Here is a 19771-nt window from a genome sequence, read left to right on the forward strand (position 1 = left end):
TTCCCGTCCTGTGTTCGACAAGGTGCCACATGTTTATGAAACGGTTCTTCTCTCTCAGCCACCACTGCTGTTGTTTTTAGGGGTACATTAGAGCAATGTGGCACATTTATAACCTCAGGTGTTGGGGTGTTCAATAACAGTATAAAGTCTCACTCTTTTCAAACTTCTTTTTTCCCTCGAACGAAAAAGAACTGAAAGTTGTAACGTCGTCCCCTCCATCGTCGGACTCTGTGCTACTTTAATCCACTACTGCTCATTTCTGTCATCTTGGCTGTGTGAGATTTGATTGTTTCTGTCAGAATAGCACGTAAAGGCACCGCCCACTTCTAGAAAGCTGCAGCTCATTTGCATTTAAAGTGACAAGCTCAAAAATAGTGTGTATTTACTGTGGAGCAAATTTGACAAGCTATAATACACAATCTGTGGGGTATTTTAAGCTGGGACTTCACAGACACATCCTGGGGACGTACTTTACATCTTATGAGAAAGGGAAAGAACATGAGAGAGTGGTCTCATCTCCTCTCTTACCGTATTTAGCTTCTTCTGACACATCAAAAGAGCATCCGCGCGTGAAGATGGATTTTCTAGCACCTCTGGAATATGGATCTGCAAATATTGGCAAAACACAATTGAGCAGCACTGCGACAGCTCCTGTGTGAAAGAGCAGAGTGTAAATGGAACTTTTCCCTTTAATCCATGGAAGATAGATTTGTGTTTTACATATATATATATATGTAAATGAGCAATATCACATCAGTAGCAGTGTGATATGGCTGTGTATCAGCACTGGTGGGAGGTGTGCGTTGGCTCGAGGCCACAGGCCGAGTGGGTTAGTGTGATATTGCGTTTATACAACGTTTGACGGCATAATCATATATATATAAAAAAAAGAAAATCAAACACGGAGAGTCTAAAAACCCTTTTGTAAGAGGAACTACTTTCTTCTACCATTTCTTCACATCTGCAACTGACCATCAGAACAGCAGAAACCATTGCTACTTCAACAACGTCACTTTACAGCTAGTACTTGAATGATTCTCTAGCGTAATGTCTAAAGTGATGACAAAACAGGTGATTTTGCTCACATTTTAAGATTAAAAGGCTGAACAGCATGAAATGTCATCAGTCTACAAAGATTTCCCAGTGTTTATCTGTTGCAATCAGGGTATCACAATAATAAACCCCGAAAAATCCAAAGCAAAGCCAACACTGCCAGTTTCTGTGGTATAAATACAGAACTACAAAATATAAAAGAGAGAGATCGACTTAGAATGTCTCTTACCTGACTTTTAATGATTTGATCAGCTGTTGTTTGAAATGTATGATGAGAAAATGCACTTTTTCTTACCTAAGGACTTATTATGTGGTCTCTGTCGCCATTTTGTAATGGAACGTCAACCATCACTTTTCTTTGGTGTGCTCAGACAGGCTGATGGTGTTGGCGCCAGTGGTGGAGCGGTTAGTGCATTGACACATGCACTCCGATGCTCGAGGCAACCCGGGTTCAATACCACCTTGTGGTTCTGTGCCAGTCCTTCCCCTCTCTCTGCTCCCCATGCTTTCCTGTCTATTCTCTTTACTGTCCTTTCAAAAATTAAGGTGAAAAACCCCTAAAAAAATAATTATATATATATAAAAAAAGACAGGCTGATGGTGTCCGATGCACTAAATCCGATACTTTAATATTATGAATATTTAAAATAGTCACTATCCTTATAAATAAACTGCATAGTTGCTATTTAAACAACTATATTCTTGTCTAAAAAAAAGCCTCAAAAGTACATTATGTTGTCCAACAGCAGCAATATTTGTCAAACTGTAGACAGTCCTCTGCTTGTCGCTGTATGTGGGTGGAGTAATACACAAGGGTTAAGGGTGAAGAGGCGGTGCGAGTGCTGTTTATTGCAGAATATAATTTTTATAATTTTTTAAAAAGCTTTTGCAGATTGTGGAGAGCAACGTAAATACACAACTCTAAAATTGGAAATGAATTAAGTGTCAGTAAATTTGTTTATAATGTTATAAATCATTTCAAATAGAATGCTTTTTAAAACATTATCATAATCATTTTCACAAAACTAATAGTTAATGTTTTACATAAATGCTATTCTCTTCTCAAGTGAAAAATAAAAAATATTCCTAATTTACTTTATTTTAAATGTTTAATATTTACATTATACAGTGCTAGATTTGATTTATTCATCCAATTTTGCCTAAATCCCATAACATTCTGTGTACAACAACTAGCTGTTTTTATGATTGAATTCTGCTATTCTGTCCAATAAATTAACTTTTTTTATATTTAAAATGAAAACCATTTTTTGTATTTAATGTAGTTAAACAAAAATAAAGTGAGGTAGTTAAAGTAATTAAGTTTATACAGGGTGTCTGCTGGGCCTTAAAAAGTCTTACATTTCAAAACCTAAGTTTTAGGCCTTAAATATTCTTAAAGAGCCCCCATTTTGCATTAAAAAAAGATCATAATTTAGTTTTAGCGTTCTAAATAAAAATGAATGAATAAATAAATTTTAAAAACATTAAACAAGTCATTCATTCATTTTCTTGTCGACTAAGTCCTTTTATTAATCCGGGGTCGCCACAGCGGAATGAATTGCCAATTTATCTAGCAAGTTTTTACGCAGCGGATGCCCTTCCAGCCACTACCCATGCCTGGGAAACATTCACACACACACACACACACACTACGGACAATTTAGCCTACCCAATTCACCTGTACCGCATGTCTTTGGACTGTGGCGGAAACTGGAGCACCCAGAGTAAACCCACGCGAAGGCAGGGAGAACATGCAAACTCTAACAGAACTCACAGAAACTCACAGAAACGCCAACTGAGCTGAGGTTTGAACCAGCGACCCAGCGATCTTCTTTCTGTGAGGCGACAGCACTACCTACTGCGCCACTGCCTCGCCGCATCAAACAAATCAAATTTTCATAAATAAACTGAAAATTTTGTGCTGTTGCCTCACACCAAGACGGTTGGCGTGGGTTTCCTCCAGGTGTTTCTCCCACAGTCCAAAGACATTCGCTATAGGTGAATTGAATGAGAGCGTATTGGTGTTTACTAGGGTGCAGCTGGAAGGGCATCCGCTGCATAAGGGTGCTTCACATCTGTAGTTCGGTTAATTTGGTCCCGACCAAGGGCAATAAATGATACACTGTTGCATTTTCTGCCGTCTTTGTGTCGCTTTCACACCATACTGCTGGCTTTGGTCCGAACCAGTTGAAAAGAACCAAAATGCAGTCATCTGACAAAATCCACATCTCTCATTGGCCAGATGTTTTTGAACATATTGCCTAAACTGCTTATCAATTGGTCAGAACTCACGTGCAGGAAAATGCCAATGAACTCCCGCAAGTAAACAAACAGGCAGACACAAAATGTCGCTTTTACTATGGAGGGACGACTGCGCTGGCTGATTGTATCTCAGCTTTAGACAAACTATACATTTCGAGAATAAAACGCGGCTGGAAAACAGTGTTTTAATGCATCGCACGTCCCTTCAGGAGGAGGCGTAAATTAATTTAGCTAAACTGCGACATGGTCATCTTCCGGAAATATTACCAACGATCCATCAGGTTTTGTTTTCCCCTCTCTCTGTTGGTAAAGCGCTGTCAACAAATATTTTTCCTCCATATCTCATAATGCACAGCGCATCGGCCTACGGCAGCTGCATTAGTCAGTAGTTTTTGCGGTTGGGTCTGTTTTAGTACGGATCATATTCTCACCACAAACAAACCGCTCCAGGGTTTGTTTGAAAGCGTACTGAGGCCATCTCTTCAAGCAGGTCTCAGTACGCTTATTTGGTGCACTTTTGGTGCGTACTCAAGTGCGATTGCTGCATTCACACCTGCCCAAACGAACTGCACCAAAAGAGAAAACGAACTCTAGTGTGATTCAACTCAACTAAATGAGACAGGTGTGAAAGCACCCTAAAACATATGCTGGAATACTTTGTGGTTCATTCCACAGTGGTGAGCCCTGATAAATTAGGGACTAGTGTGCTTTCTTTTTCGATTGCACAAGACTTTCACTGTTTTTTACTTGAATATTCAGCAAAGCCTCTGAACAGCTGAAGTGCTCCGTTAAAAGCATTAGGATGATGACAGTCTGTAATCCAGCAGTGAGTGTGTGTGTAATTGAGCTCTTCACACACACACGCACCTGACTGCAGGACTCAACGACTCTGACAGAGGCAAATGAGCCGTCTTTTCTTCATAAATACTGTATTAGAAATGATGACGGCGGTGCGCTGATCTGTTCTGTTGGATTTGTTCTCTTGTGAGAAAGTGCTGAATTATGTCTTTTGCTGTATTACTATTCACCTAGCAATACAATACCTGAAAAGCATATACAGTTTTTTGTAAGCGTGCATGAAGAGTGGTTAAAGATCCAGTAAAATGAAAATAAAGTTTTAGATGTTAGTATCAGGGCGAAGCAGTGGCGCAGTAGGTTGTGCTGTCGCCTCACAGCAAAAAGGTCGCTGGTTCGAGCATCAGCTCAGTTGGCGTTTCTGTGTGGAGTTTGCATATTCTCCCTGCTGGGTGCTCCGGTTTCCCCCACAGTCCAAAGTCATGCGGTACAGGTGAATTGGGTAGGCTAAATTGTCCATAGTGTATGAGTGTGTGTGTGAATGTGTGTGTGGATGTTTCCCAGAGATGGGCATCCGCTGCATAAAAACTTGCAGGATAAGTTGGCGGTTCATTCCGCTGTGGCGACCCTGGATTAATAAAAGGACTAAGCCGACAAAAAAATGAATGTTAGTATCAGTATAATAAACAGTAACGAAATGTAGAAGATAAAACCTTAAATAATCAATCTAAAGCTGGCCGTTATTCACAGCCTTAATGGATCAGCACCTCATACTTCCAACCCAGGCTAATTCTGATTACGCACCCCTATATACAATTCTGGAGATCTATCAAATTTCGCTAGCGAGTGCCATTCGCGCCTGCTCTTTTCATGTGTCATGTCATGTCAATTTCATCCGTGGGGTCATGGTGGCAGCAGTCCCAGGAGAGAACCCCAGACTTCTCTCTCCTCAGTCACCTCCTCCAGCTCCTTCGGAGGATCCCGAGGTGTTCCCAGGCCATTCAAGAGACATAGTCCCTGCAGCATGTCCTAGGTCTTCCCCGAGGCCTCCTTGCGGTGGAACACGCCTAGAACACTTCACTATGTATCTGAGATCTTGTCCTTTTGGTCATAACCCAAAGCTCATGACCATAGGTGAGAGTAGGAACATAGATTGACTGGTAATCGAGAGATTTGCCTTTTCGGCTCAGCTCCTTCTTTACCAAAACGGGCCGGTACATTGACCGCATCACTGCTGCCGCTGCACCAATCCGCCTGTCAATAGCCCCTTTCACACATACAGACCTTTCCGGAAAATTACCGGCAATTTTCCGGAAAGGTTGTATGTGTGAACAGGCCCTTTTTGAAAATACCGGTAAATTCGTTCTGGCTATTTTCCGGAAAGAAAAGTTTGAGCCGAACATATGGAAGACACAGACGTTTGAATTGTGAAATTGACGTTCCGTCAATACGTTTAATTTTCCGTAAATCATAAGTTTTCAAAAGACAAAACATTAACAAAAATCAAGTAGACAGGTAGGGCAGCTAAGGTAAACAGGTCTCTGACTAAACTGTTTTAAATGGACAGATCTTACCTAAACTCCCGTGAAAAGGAATAAAAAAAAAGGTGAGTCTTCCGGGCCACTGCTTACCTTCGCTAAACTAAATAAATAACAAAACGTGACTATGAAAAATAAACCCCTACCTGCTACAAAACAAAGTATCAAAATAAACAAACTAGTTAACACATTACGAACTAAGAATCAAAAGATTGACATGAACAAAACACTTAATTGAGCGGCATCTAGGTGATCGCCTGGCTTGCGGAGCACTGTCAGCCAGACCGCCTAAGCGCAAGCCACCAGAGACAGAGACGCCATTGCTGTCAGCCTTATATAGTGGGAATCCCCAGTGACGTCACGGGCATCATCCAATCCTGGATAAGCCGGGTGAAACACTCCTCCTAGAACTCGATCGTAAGCACAAACCAGCAATAAATAGATTAAATAACACAGACCCACGTAACACAGATATTTAGAGATCGGTTTCAGACCCTCTTCAAATGTGGAAATAAATCTGATATAAATGTGACTATCATGTAAACAGGCAGATCAGTTTTATTGAGTTATTCAGTTTTGTACGTCATTAAACTTGCAACAATAGCCCCTTTCACACATACAGACCTTTCCGGAAAGGTTGTATGTGTGAACAGGCCCTTTTTGAAAATACAGGTAAATTCGTTCTGGCTATTTTCCGGAAAGAGAAGTTGTAACATTACCGGTAATTTGTCGGAATGCTGCGCTGTGTGAATGCAGAAGGAAGAATGCCGGAAAGAGCGCGTGCATGTCTAGAATGTGCTGACGTGAGACACCTGCTTTAGCCAATCAGAACAGTCAGACGCATTCACGTGCGCGCAGTTTATGAGAATAAAAGCCTTTGAATATTTTTCCAGACACCTTTAGCTGCTAGATGTTAGTCAGATCACGTTTCTATGTTCATTTTTAATGCTAACTGTGTAAATAATTATCGATAAAACGTTTATGATAATCCGTTGTTTGTTTACCTACAAGCTTTGCGTGTGCCAGTGAGCGCCCATAGCGCCAGCACACACACATATCATGAACATTTCGACATGCGAAAGTGTTCCTCTATATGTTTTCATTGGAGTTGTACTCAATACTGATCCATCCAAAGAGTTTGTAATGTAGTCAAATGTTTACAAACACAAGCGCAGCCGTTTAGAGCTCATTTCTGGTTAATGATGTCAGAATTTACCGGCATTTTGCGATGGATGTGTGAATGCTCTTTTCCGGAAAAATTCCGTAACGTCCTCGCCTGTGTGAACAGCGCTTTTTTGAACTTACCGGTAAAGTCGTTCCGGAAATTTTCCGGATATTTACCATTATCACTGTGTGAAAGGGGCTATTCTCACATTCCATCCGTCCCTCACTTGTAAACAAAACTCCAAGATACTTGAACTCCTTCACCTGGGGTAAGGACTTTTCTCCAACCTGAAGATGGCATACCACCTTTTTCCAGTGGAGCACCATGGCCTCGGACTAATGCTGCGTTCACACCAGACGCGGAACGTTTGTCAAGCGCGAGTGATTTACATGTTAAGTCAATGCAAACGCGTGAATAGACATCCTGCGGTGCTATACGCACGAATGACGCGAATGGCGCGGTGCGAATAGCGCGATACAGGCGAATTGAGCGTTTTGCACGTTTGACGCGCTTAACGTGCGTTTCCCGCGAATCTCTCGAGTTCGAAAATCTGAACTTCAGCGGACATTCGCGCCGCGTTAACCAATCGGAAGCTTGCTCTTGTGGGGGCGTGATTGTGACGTAGAACCTGTTGATGGTGTCCCAGGGGAAATCCTCCAGGCGGCACCGACAACAAGTCATCAAACTAGGCTTGGCTCAGTCAGAAGCACCGTTGAAAGCCTCCGTGATCCAGGTTCAGTTTCTAGGGGGGGTTTATGAGCTCACAGAGCTGGATGCACCTCTGAAAGCATGTAGTGGACTCTAGGGATGGGAAGATTAATCGATATGTATCGATACGCGGTCATGCGCGTGCACAATGCGAGTACATCGGTTGAGCAGCAGAGGATGAATGAAATTTTGGAAGCAAATCGAGATGCATCGGTTTTTGCGAGATGGATCGGTTTTTCCAAGATACAGCGTATATTTTTAATATAGAATGTATTTTTTATTTATTAACAGGTGTTGTCAACCTGTTTTTGGCGCATAATTTAATCGACCTACATAAAGTATGCCTTAGCAACGGATTTGCGGATGTGTACACACTACAACTCAGTGTATCAGGTGTGCGGATGAAGCGAGTGGTGCGCCCTCAGAAAGCGCGAGAAGCAAAACAAACATTTTATTCCCCACTGAGTTTTAAATCTAAGTATGGCAACATAATGGATTTAAGGATGGACGACATGACAGGACAGATGCAATTTGCAAAATGTGCCGCGCATCTATAAAATACGCGGGCAGTACGACTAATCTGAAATCACCGTGGCGCCGCTTCAAGTGAGTTGTTGAGAAAGCATCTTCCAGTGTTCGCCCTTGGACGCCCTCAACCCCAATGTGAAAACGAAAGTGACCGGTTATGAAAATGAAGTGACGTGTCGCGGACTTCTATTCTGCCGCCATATGCGCGGATATAACTGAGGACGCGCGGGTGTCGCGGACCTCTATTCTGCCCCCTTTGCGTGGATATAACTGGGTGTTGCGGACGCCACCCTCTCTATACTGCCACCCATGCGGCCGGCCCTGTTCATCTGCAAAGATATTCAGCCTAGTGTCACGGAGAACGAAGGTTTTAAACACCTCCTTCTGTTAATTTTTATTTAATTATAATAATAATAATAATATTAATAATAATAATGATAAAAATAATTGGGTGTCACGGTGGCACAGTGGGTAGTTTGACCACCTCACAGCAAGAAGATTCCTGGTTTGTTATTTTTATTAGCCTGTTATTTACAGTAACAGTGATGTTTCAAAGCAGCATAACACTGCTAGTTCACAACCTTAAGTTTTGAATAATCAGTGGCAAAATATATCTTTGTAAAACTTGTTTTCATAGTTGAAAAGTTAAATCACAATTCTTGTTGTGCAATGCTAAACCTTTATGTTGAAAGAGTGCAAATATATACATATTTTTTTAATATATATTGCACTTATACATTCTGTTTATCTTGAAAAGACTTAAATAATATGTGCTATATGTTCTAAAATGGCCCTCTACTGTAAACTGACACTCTGGCTCTGAGAGAAGAGCCAGTTTGTAAAAAAAAAGTCTTGGTTTTGCTTGGTTAATAAATAATCAAACTCATTCAATGGCACAGCATCCTCTTTCACATATTGCATCGCAATATGTCACAAATGTATCGCTAATATATCGGATCGTATTCTTTGTATCGAGATGCGCATCGGATCGGCATTATAGCTTAGATGCCCAACCCTAGTGGACTCAGACACAACCCTAAACGTATCGACGCTGTATTTCAGCCTTCATAAAGCACATAAACACTGTTATTTTATTCATAAAATCCATGTTAGCCATTTAGCAACGAAGCTACAGTCACCGGGCAGACAGAAGCCCTGCCCATCACTCGAATCCGCGTCTGTTCTGAAGTGAATTTGACACGCGAATGAAGCGGATTTCACAGACGAATGAAGCGAGTAAACTCAAATGTTCACGCGGCTATTTACGTGCGAATAGCGCGATTTATCCGCGCGTTCTGCGTCTGGTGTGAACACAGCATTAGGGGTGCTGATTCTCATCCTAGCCGATTCTCACACTCAGCAGCAAACTGCCCGAGTGCATGATGAAGGTTCATGTTTGATGAAGCCAACAGAAAAACATTGTCTGTGTATAACAGAGATGAAATTCTGTGGTCACCGAACCGGACCCCCTCCATATAAACCCCCCTCCGGAGCCCCTATACATATAAAAAAGTGACAATGGTATAGTTAGGTACTGTTAAGTGTATAATTCAACAACAGCACACTGAAAAGCACAGCTCTGCACATGAAATGATGATGATCTGATTTGAAAACTTTTCATTCAAGCTATTATTGAAAGAAAGTGCAGAAAAGTAAAGTTTGGCAGTGAGAATCAGCATTCACATTTAGGCTTTATGAGGTGCTTTAAGGCAAAGCACGTCCGAATACAGTACCTGAAGAGCATCCCTCATCCTTCAGCATGCCGCTGTGTAGTTTTGTGCTGCTGTTTTTGTTTTGTCCTTGAGTGGAGGCGCTCAGATCTGATCCAACAGCTGCATGTAATGTGACTGATTTTGACAGCAGAGACTGTGGAGAGAAATAGGAATATTAATATCCCGCTCTGAGGATCCAGACACAGCAAGCTTATGAAATGTGAAGGAACTCAGTTTACTTTCTATGAAATATACTGCATCTGCTGGACAGAAATAAATGACAGCTGCTGTGAGATATACTGTAGTGGTGAAACTGTCGTATACTGCATTATGATGATGATTATGATAAGGCTGTGGATTTGGGACTGACAGCTGTCAAGAAATGCAATATCAGCAAATATTATGAGTTTTTTTTTATAATACAGAAAAGTCTGAAAATGCACAAATCAGCAAAGTTTAAAAAGTGTTTACCTCTTCTTGACATGACAGTTTCAGATTTTAATATCAGCACAAATGGAGCCAAGGTTACTAAAAGTACACTGGAAAAAAGTTCAACTAATATTCTGTATGTCGAAAGGAGGATGGCACGGTGGTTCAGTGGTTAGCACTGTCACCTTACAGCAAGAAGGTCACTGGTTTGAGTGTCTTATTAAAAAATAAATAAATAAATAAATAAATAAATAAATAATCATAATAATACAATTTCTAATAATAACAAATTATAATAATAAAAATAATGTCAATAATAACAAAAACAACAAAATATAATAATAATAATAATATTAATAATAATAATAATAAGCGAAACAAAATTACATTATTATTATTAGTATTAGTATTATTATTATTACAAGAAATGCAACCATATTAGTATATTTTATATTATTAGTATATTTTTATATATTGATGGAATTTAGATTTGTTAAAAAATAATACAAAATGAATATTACAAAATAATATCATCATCATCATCATCATCATCATTATTATTATAATAATAATAATTGTTTTTTGTGATTATTTATTGTGGAATTGAGGTTAGTAAAAAATACAATACAAAATTAATAGTACCAAATTATTATTATTATTATTATTATTATAATTATTATTAGTATTATTATTATATGCATAGTCAGGTAGAGTAATTGTGGTTTGTAAAACATAGAAAAAAAAATTTAATAATAAAATAATAATAATAATAATTTAGTAAAATTAATTTTGTATTATAATTTTTTTGCAAACCACAATTCCACAAACAGAATAATAAACTTTTGTAAAAAGCAATTAATTACAAAAAAAAAAAATTATTATTATTATTATTACATATGCCAAAACATCTGTATATTCTGGTGGGGGAATTGAGGTTTGTAAAACAAACAACAATAATAATAATAATAATAATAATAATAATAATAATAATAAAATAATAATGATAATAGTTGTTTTTGTAAATATTTATTTTTACAAAAAAGTTAATTATTCTGGTTGTGGAATTAAGGTTAGTAAAAAAAATAATAATACAAAAAAAATAATTCTAAATGATTAATATTTTTACTATTATTTATTTTATTATTATTATTATTATTATTATTATTATTATTATATTAACAAGAACAACAACATATAATAATAAACAAAACAACATTTTATTATTATTACATATGCAAATATATTAGCATATTTTAGCAATGAATTTGAGTTTTGTAAAAAAAAAAATATTAATACATAATTAATATTATGAAATTATTATTATTATTATTATTATTTTTATTATTATTACTACTACTACTACTATTATTATTATACACAATTCAACCAGAATGAAATGCTGACTTATGAGTGCAAGCAATCCCCTTCTCCATCACATGTTTTCTACAGCGTCTCAATCTCGACACATCACACAATCATGGTTTTTGTCTCTTTCACTGCTCCAGGTTTTGTCTCTGGGTGCCGATGTGCTTCCTGAATACAAGCTTCAGTCTCCGCGAATGGACAAGTTCACCATCCTGCACTACAGCCCGTTTAAAGCGGTGTGGGACTGGCTGATCCTGCTGCTGGTCATCTATACAGCCATCTTTACCCCATATACCGCTGCCTTTCTGCTGGACCGTGAGGAGCAAAAACGCCAGGAGTGCGGCTATTCCTGCAGTCCTCTCAACGTAGTGGACTTAATGGTGGACATCATGTTCATCATAGACATCCTCATCAACTTCCGCACCACATATGTGAACCTGAACGAGGAGGTGGTCAGCCATCCCGGGAAGATAGCCATCCATTATTTTAAGGGCTGGTTCCTCATAGACATGGTGGCCGCTGTTCCCTTTGACCTGCTCATCTTCGGCTCAGGATCTGATGATGTAAGTGATGCATTTAATTCTTAAGCGTCTCCAAGGATATTTTTTGACAGTACATAATATTTTAATACATATTTTTTGAGAGAAGAGTATTTAGCTCAAACAGTTAAATGCTTAATTATGTTAAATAGGCATATTAGGGTAATAAAAACTGCTTTTATTCTTGCCGAAATAAAACAAATAAGACTCTCTCCAGAAGAAGAAATATAATAGGAAATACTGTGAAAAATGCTGTGCTCTGTTAAAGATCATTTGGGAAATATTAGGAGGGCTAATAATTTTCACTTCAACACTTAAGAAAATTTGATTCAAGTTAAAGTTGCCATAAATGGAGGTTAAGATCCAATTGAAATGAAAAAAAAAGTTGTGTGGTACATAATAACATGCACTGATTGGATCGTCGGAAGACGAGTGTTGCTAACAAAATGAAGGAAGATGGGTAAATCAATAAAAGCAGGGCAAAAAACTGATAGCCCGGCCCCAAACGACTAATAGTTCTGTCTTAAAGGACTGATAGCCCCACCCTAAATTACTGATAGTCCCGCCCTAAAGGACTGATAGCTCCAACCTGAGGGACTGATAGCTCTGCCCTAAGGGACTGATAGCTCCGCCCTAAGGGACTCATAGCTCCGCCCTAAGGGACTGATAGCTCCACCCTAAGGGACTGACAGCTCCGCCCTAAGGGACTGACAGCTCCGCCCTAAGGGACTGACGGCTCCGCCCTAAGGGACTGACAGCTCCGCCCTAAAGAACTGACAGCTCACCCTAAAGGACTGAAAGCTCTGCCCTAAAAGCTTGATAGCTTCGCCCTACGGCACTGATAGCTCTGCCCTAATGGACTAATAGCTCGGCCATATCTGATAGCTCCGCCCATAAATAAGTGATACCTTCGCCCTGAATGACTGATAACTCCGCTCTAAAGAACTAATAGGTCTGTCCTAAAGGACTGATAGCCCCGCCTTAAAGGACAGATAGCCCTGCCCTAAAGCTGCGGTCACACTTGACTTTTCACTCCATAGACTTCCATTCATACGCATGCGAATGGGTCAGACCGGAAACTCAGGGTCATGCTTTAAGTTTCGTAGTTTGGTGCGTTGCAAAGTTCAAGCTTGGTGAACTCTGACCTGCGAAATCGTGTCACTTGACTGAGTGAGACCCATCGAGGAACAAAACATGACCTCTCTGGACAGAAATGTAAAACATGTAGCCAATCGCTGGCTTTTATGAATGTCTAATAATCTTGTTTAATCCCGCCCCTTTTTGCAGCGCCATACGACAGAATTTCGCACACACAAACTCTAGTGTGACCGCAGCTTAAGGCACTGATAGCTCCACCCTAAGAGACTGATAGCTCCGCCCTAAAAGATTGACAGCTCCACCCTAAGGGACTGACAGCTTCGCCCCAAAAGTTTGATAGCTTCACCCTAAAAGACTGATAGCTCCGCCCTAAAGGAGTGATAGCCCTGCCCTAAATGACTGATAGCCCCACCATAAGGGACCGACAGCTCCGCCCTAAGGGACTAACAGCTCCGCCCTAAAGGACTGATAACTCTGCTCTAAACGACTAATAGGTCAGTCCTAAAGGACTGATATCTCCAGCCTAAACACTAATAGCCCCACCCTACCCGCCCTCAAAGACTGATAGCTTCGCCCTAAAGGAGTGATAACCCCATCCTAAAGGACTGATAACTATACTCTGAAGGTCTCAGAGGTCTATCGTAAAGGACTAATAGTTCCACCCTAGGGACTGTTAGCTCCGTCCTAAAGGTCTACTAGCCCCACCCTAAAGGCAGACCAGGTGACCACAAGTGAAGTAAAGTAATTTTGTGAGGGAAGGGAAGGTTATGGTATTTGATCTTTTTTTTTTTAATTCAATTCATTCAATTCAGCTTTATTTGTATAGCGCTTTTACAATGTAGATTGTGTCAAAGCAGCTTCACATAAATGGTCATAGTAACTGGAACAGTGTGGTTCAGGTTTTAGTGTTTAAGTTCAGTTCAGTTCAGTTTAGCTCTGTTCAGTGTGATTTAATCATTACTGAGAGTTCAAACACTGAAGAGCAAATTCATCGATGCGTAGCTCTACCAATCCTGAACCATGCGAGGCAGTGGCGACAGCGGAGAGGGAAAAAAAACTTCACCTGATGGGGGTGAAGAAAAAAAACCTTGAGAGAACCAGACTCAGTTGGGCACGACCATTTTAATTTCTCCGCTGGCCAAAAGTCTTGTGCAGAACTTCATTCGCCGTGGTTTATGCTGGAAGATGGCCTCAATGAAGACTCGTCTGTCCCTGGAGCGTCGCTGGAATCAGACTCATGTTCTCCACTCCCCACGACCATCAGCGCAGCAGCAGCTCAGGATATGGCCTGGTCCCGGATATGGAATCCTTGGGATCATCACGTCGCTGGTCTTGGATCCAATCAGTGACTCCGCCTAATCTGAGGACCTCGGGATGAGTATCCCCAGGTGAAAATAGAGAATAAAGAGAATAATTAGCGTAGCTGCTGTTCATAGTGTATATAAGCAAGATGTAGAAGCCAGTGTGGAACCTGCTAGGTGATGCACTGAGTGTATGCTTTACTAAACAGATAGGTCTTTAATCTAGTTTTGAACTGGGAGCGTGTGTCTGAGCCTCGGACATTACCAGGAAGGCTATTCCAGAGTGTAGGAGCCATGAAAGAGAAGGCTCGACCTCCTTTACTTGATTTTGCTATTCTAGGTACTACCAGAAGCCCTGAATTTTGAGATCTTAAGGAGCGAGTTGGTTCGTAGCGAGACAGAAGGTTGGTTAGATAAACAGGAGCTAGATTATTTAGAGCTTTATAGGTGAGAAGTAATATTTTAAATTCAATACGAAATTTAACAGGCAGCCAGTGTAAGGAGGATAAAATTGGGGTGATATGATCATATTTTCTAGACCTGGTCAGAACTCTGGCTGCTGCATTTTGCACTAATTGAAGTTTGTTAATAGAGGATGCTGGGCAGCCAGCAAATAGAGCATTACAGTAATCCAGTCTCGAAGTCATAAAAGCATGGACTAGCTTTTCTGCATCTGAGATGGATAGCATATTTCGTAATTTAGCGATATTTCTCAGATGAAAGAAGGCAGTTTTTGTGACATGGGATATATGGTTTTTAAAAGTTAGATTGCTGTCTAATATGACACCCAGATCTTTTATAGTAGAGCTAAAGCTAACTTTGTATCCTTCTAATTGTAAATTGAGTTGCGAGATCTGCTGTGTGCAAGATTTAGGCCCAATAAGTAATAATTCTGTTTTGTCTGAGTTTAAGAGAAGAAAATTGTTGGTCATCCAGTCTTTGATGTCTTTGATACACTCAGTTAGTTTAGAAAGTTCAGACGTCTCGTCAGGTTTAGTGGAAATATATAATTGAGTATCATCTGCATAGCAGTGAAAGCTGATCCCATGTCTTCTAATAATGTCTCCCATAGGTAGCATGTAAATTGTAAACAGTAAAGGGCCTAAAACTGATCCTTGAGGCACCCCATACTTTACTGGGCAGATTTGTGAAGGCTGTCCATTAAGATTTACAAACTGGTAGCGGTCAGTTAAGTATGACTTAAACCAATGTAGAGCCTGTCCCTGGACACCTGTAGACTTTAAGCGATTTATGAGGATATTGTGGTCAATGGTATCAAATGCCGCACTAAGATCGAGTAAAACTAATAGCGAGACGCACCCTCGGTCAGCAGCTAAGAGTAAATCGTTGGTTATTTTCACTAAGGCGGTTTCTGTACTGTGGTGAGCCCTGAAACCTGACTGAAACACTTCAAAAATATTGTTCGTCTGCAGAAAAGAGCATAATTGAGTGGAAACAACTTTTTCTAGTATTTTAGACATAAATGGAAGATTTGAAATAGGCCTATAGTTAGCTAAGTTGTTGGTGTCTAGTTGCGGTTTCTTAATAATAGGCTTAATAACAGCTAGCTTGTAAGAGTTTGGAACATGGCCTATAGATAAAGAAGAGTTGATAATGTTAAGAAGAGGTTCTCCTATAGCAGGTAGCAGCTCTTTCAGTAATTTTGTTGGAATTGAGTCCAGCATACACGTAGCTGGTTTAGAGCTATTTATAATTTTCACTAACTCTTCATGTTCTATGATTTTGAAGCAGTGTAGGTTATTATTATGATTTAATGAAATATTTACAGGATTTGGAGTATAAGCCGGTGCAGAAAGTTTGGCACCTCCTATTTTCTGTCTAAAGCCTTCTATTTTATTACTGAAAAAATTCATGAAGTCATCACTACTAATTTGCGGTGGAGTAGTTTGTTCCAAGGATGACCGATTATTTGCTAATTTAGAGATGGTGTTAAATAAAAATCTAGGATTGTTATGATTATTTTCTATCAGTTTGCGCAGGTGCTCGGTCCTGGCAGATTTTAGAGCCCTCCTATAGCTGGACATACTGTCTTTGTACGCAATTCTAAAGACCTCTAAATTAGTTTTTTTCCATTTACGTTCCAGGGCGCGGGTTGCTGTTTTGAGCGCACGAGTATGACTATTATACCATGGTATAGTTTTAATCTCTCTAGCCTTTTTTAATTTTATGGGTGCCACAGTATTTAGTGTGCTAGTAAAGATGGCATCCATACTGCTGGTTACTACATCAAGATCATTTGAGTTTGCGGGTGCATTACGAAATAGAGAGAGATCAGGTAAGTTATTTATAAATTCATCTTTAGTTGACGGAACAATAGTTCTACTAGGGCGGAGTATTGGAGCGGGTTTGCTGATTTCAGGTAAACATAGCTTATATAGTAAGAGGTAGTGATCTGTAATATCATCACTTTGTGGTATAATGTCTACGTCAATAACCTCGATTCCATAAGACAGAATTAGATCTAATGTATGCTTTAAGCGATGGGTTGGACCCACAACGTTTTGCTTTATCCCAAGTGAGTGTATTAAATCCATAAACGCGAGCCCTAATGTATCATTAGCGTCATCTATGTGGATGTTAAAGTCACCTACAATTAGCATTTTATCAGTTTTGACTAGTAAGTCAGAAATAAAATCAGAAAATTCTTTTAGAAATTTGACATAGGGTCCTGGGGGTCTATATATGGTGATTAAAGCGAGAGATAACATAGGTTTTTGTATAGTATCTGGAAGCTGAACATTAAGCGATAATACTTCAAAGGAGCTAAACATAAGTCCGTTTCTCTGTTTAATATTAAGGAAATCACTAAAGATTGATGCAACTCCACCACCACGACCAGTTTGACGAGCCTCATGTTTATATAAGAATCCTGGAGGAGTTGCTTCATTTAAGCTAATATAGTCATTTTGTTTCAGCCAGGTTTCAGTGAGACAGAGTGCATTAAGATTGTTTTCTGTTATTATTTCATTAATGATAAGTGCTTTAGGTGCAAGTGACCTGATGTTTAGGAGACCAAGTTTTACGAAATTTGTATTTTCACTTTCTACTGGTTTTTCTGGTTTGATTCTTACTAGATTTTTCCTGGAGCACACAGTACGTTTATTTCTTAATCTAATAATACGAGGAACAGACACAGTCTCTATAGGATTCGCCAGATATGCGTTACTGATGTTTAAGTGGGGTGAACAAGAGTCTAGGTGGCTATAGTGTGAATTTTGTGAATTTTTACCTGCTAGTCAGATGGTGCGAAGTAGTCTGGAGATGTTGTCCGACAGGAGTTCAGCTCCGGCTCGACTGGGGTGCAGGCCGTCAGGACGGAAGAGCCTAGGACGCTCCCAGAAAAGATTCCAGTTATTAGCAAAGAGCAATTTCTGTTCTTTACACCATGTTATTAGCCATTCATTCAAAGCTAAAAGTCTACTGAACCTTTCATTTCCTCGGCGGTAGGTAGGAAGCGGCCCAGAAACGATGATCTGCGTGGCGGGCGAGGTGCGTCGAACCGTCTCGATCAGGCTCCTGAAGTCCTTCTTCAGGATCTCCGACTGCCGGAGCCCGGTGTCGTTTGTCCCCACGTGGAGGACAACGGCACCAGGGCTCTCGGCAGCGCCCAGGATGGTTGGAATCTGTGTAGAAATATTTTTCACACGGGCACCAGGAAAGCAGAAAGTACGTACTTTATTACCTTTTGAGGAGGCGGCACGGACGTGACGAACGATCGAGTCACCGATGATGGCCACATCGGGACCCGACTCGCGGAGAGGGGAGAAGCGGTTCTCCGTGGAGATCTCGAACACAGGCGGAGACGTTCTGCCCCGGGATCTGGGAAGCACCTTGCGCGGCTGCACCCAGGCGCCGTGGTAGCCGGGTGTCGGCGTGAACGACGCCTGGCTGAGCCGCGCCCCGGGTGCGCTGGGCCTGGACAGAGAAGGACGCGGGGTTGAGGTAGAGGGAATGATGTGGTTGTAATTTCCACGTACCTTAGGTGATGAGACGGCCTTAGCATTAGGTACGGCTAGAAGCCGTTCCCGTAGCCGCGACCGTCTTACCACCAGCGCGCGGATCTGGGACTCCACTTCTTCCAGCTCCAGCTCCAACGCCTCCATCGATGCTTCTCCTGCACACAAGGACAGAGACGGAAGCGACATTTTACGGGGTAAAGAGCAAAGCCAGTAAGTCAAAAGTGTATGGTTAAAGAGGTCGGTAGCTTTAGCTGACCAGCGGCGCTAGCAGGCTAAAGCTACAAACAACAGGCGGATGCTCGAGGGACAGACCGTTTTTAAAGCAGCTTTGTTTGTATAAATGTATTAAGGGTTTGGTCACCCTAAGTAGGAGAGACAAATACTTAGCGAATGAGGAAGAATTTAATGATTAAGATTTAAATTGCGAGTAAATAGCAAGTCCAAACTTCAAGCACACAGTGTGTGACCGAACGGAGACAGTGACGCCAGTGACGCCAGTCTTATGGAATCGAGGTTATTGACGTAGACATTATACCACAAAGTGATGATATTACAGATCACTACCTCTTACTATATAAGCTATGTTTACCTGAAATCAGCAAACCCGCTCCAATACTCCGCCCTAGTAGAACTATTGTTCCGTCAACTAAAGATGAATTTATAAATAACTTACCTGATCTCTCTCTATTTCGTAATGCACCCGCAAACTCAAATGATCTTGATGTAGTAATTTATAATTTTTTTTAATTATAAGTGCAAAGTAATTTTTTACAAAACAATGAAGTGATACTACATACATTATATGCTATCTCATGCCGATCAGTTTGGCTCACGTTCAGTCTATTGTAAGTTGTATGTGCGTAAGTGCAAGCAATAATTTGCTTGTTGCAGTTCACTGAACAGCCACCGGTGTCGCTAAAAACAAAAGGCTTTCTGTATTGTACATAATATAGAACTCTCCATATAAAACAGTTTGCTCATTTGAGACCTGAACTGTCTGTTTACTCTTGTATATATGTGTTTGTTTGCACCATATCCAGATCAGATCAGATCAGATCAAATGTAGCGTTCAGGTCAGAAAGCTCTTAGCGTTTATTCTTCCAAACACAACACAACTCTTTCTTTCAGTGAATCAGGGATTACAGCATCGGAATATACTGTATGATGTGTTCCTCTCTTCTTTTCTTTTTTTTTTTTGAATGGCTTTCATTTCTGAATCCATTTATTTGGATTACTGGCTTACCAAAGGGGAGTCAATGATTATGATGAGCAAGAGAGAGAGATAGAGGGAACTGATG

General features: G+C 40.4%; 2 protein-coding genes across 3 annotated transcripts in view; one reads left to right on the plus strand and one right to left on the minus strand.

The window, feature by feature from the left end:
- Positions 1 to 19771, plus strand: part of LOC101883600 (potassium voltage-gated channel subfamily H member 7) — a 186171-nt gene that overhangs the window by 104534 nt on the left and 61866 nt on the right. Inside the window, exon 7 of the mRNA XM_073913232.1 lies at positions 11696 to 12118. Within this exon, the coding sequence (XP_073769333.1) occupies positions 11696 to 12118 (423 nt within the window). The remainder of the gene's footprint in view (positions 1 to 11695; positions 12119 to 19771) is intronic.
- LOC137496506 (uncharacterized) lies at positions 16512 to 18966 on the minus strand. Of its 2 annotated transcripts, none has more exons than XM_073913248.1 (2): positions 18786 to 18966; positions 16512 to 18628 (listed from the first exon to the last, which is right to left on the minus strand). In XM_073913248.1, exon 2 carries the CDS (start codon positions 18615 to 18617, stop codon positions 17751 to 17753), a length of 867 nt encoding a protein of 288 aa, XP_073769349.1. In that variant the 5' UTR covers positions 18618 to 18628; positions 18786 to 18966; the 3' UTR covers positions 16512 to 17750. The 2 variants fall into 2 exon arrangements, with proteins under 2 accessions (XP_073769349.1, XP_073769350.1); XM_073913249.1 differs by having other exon boundaries at positions 18730 to 18966.

The sequence above is a fragment of the Danio rerio genome, chromosome 9 (assembly GCF_049306965.1).
Source record: "Danio rerio strain Tuebingen ecotype United States chromosome 9, GRCz12tu, whole genome shotgun sequence".
NCBI lineage: Eukaryota > Metazoa > Chordata > Actinopteri > Cypriniformes > Danionidae > Danio > Danio rerio.

Coding starts and splice junctions, on each gene's coding strand:
- LOC137496506 (XM_073913248.1), bottom strand. CDS start 18,617: ATGGAGGCGTTGGAGCTGGAGCTGGAAGAAGTGGAGTCCCAGATCCGC.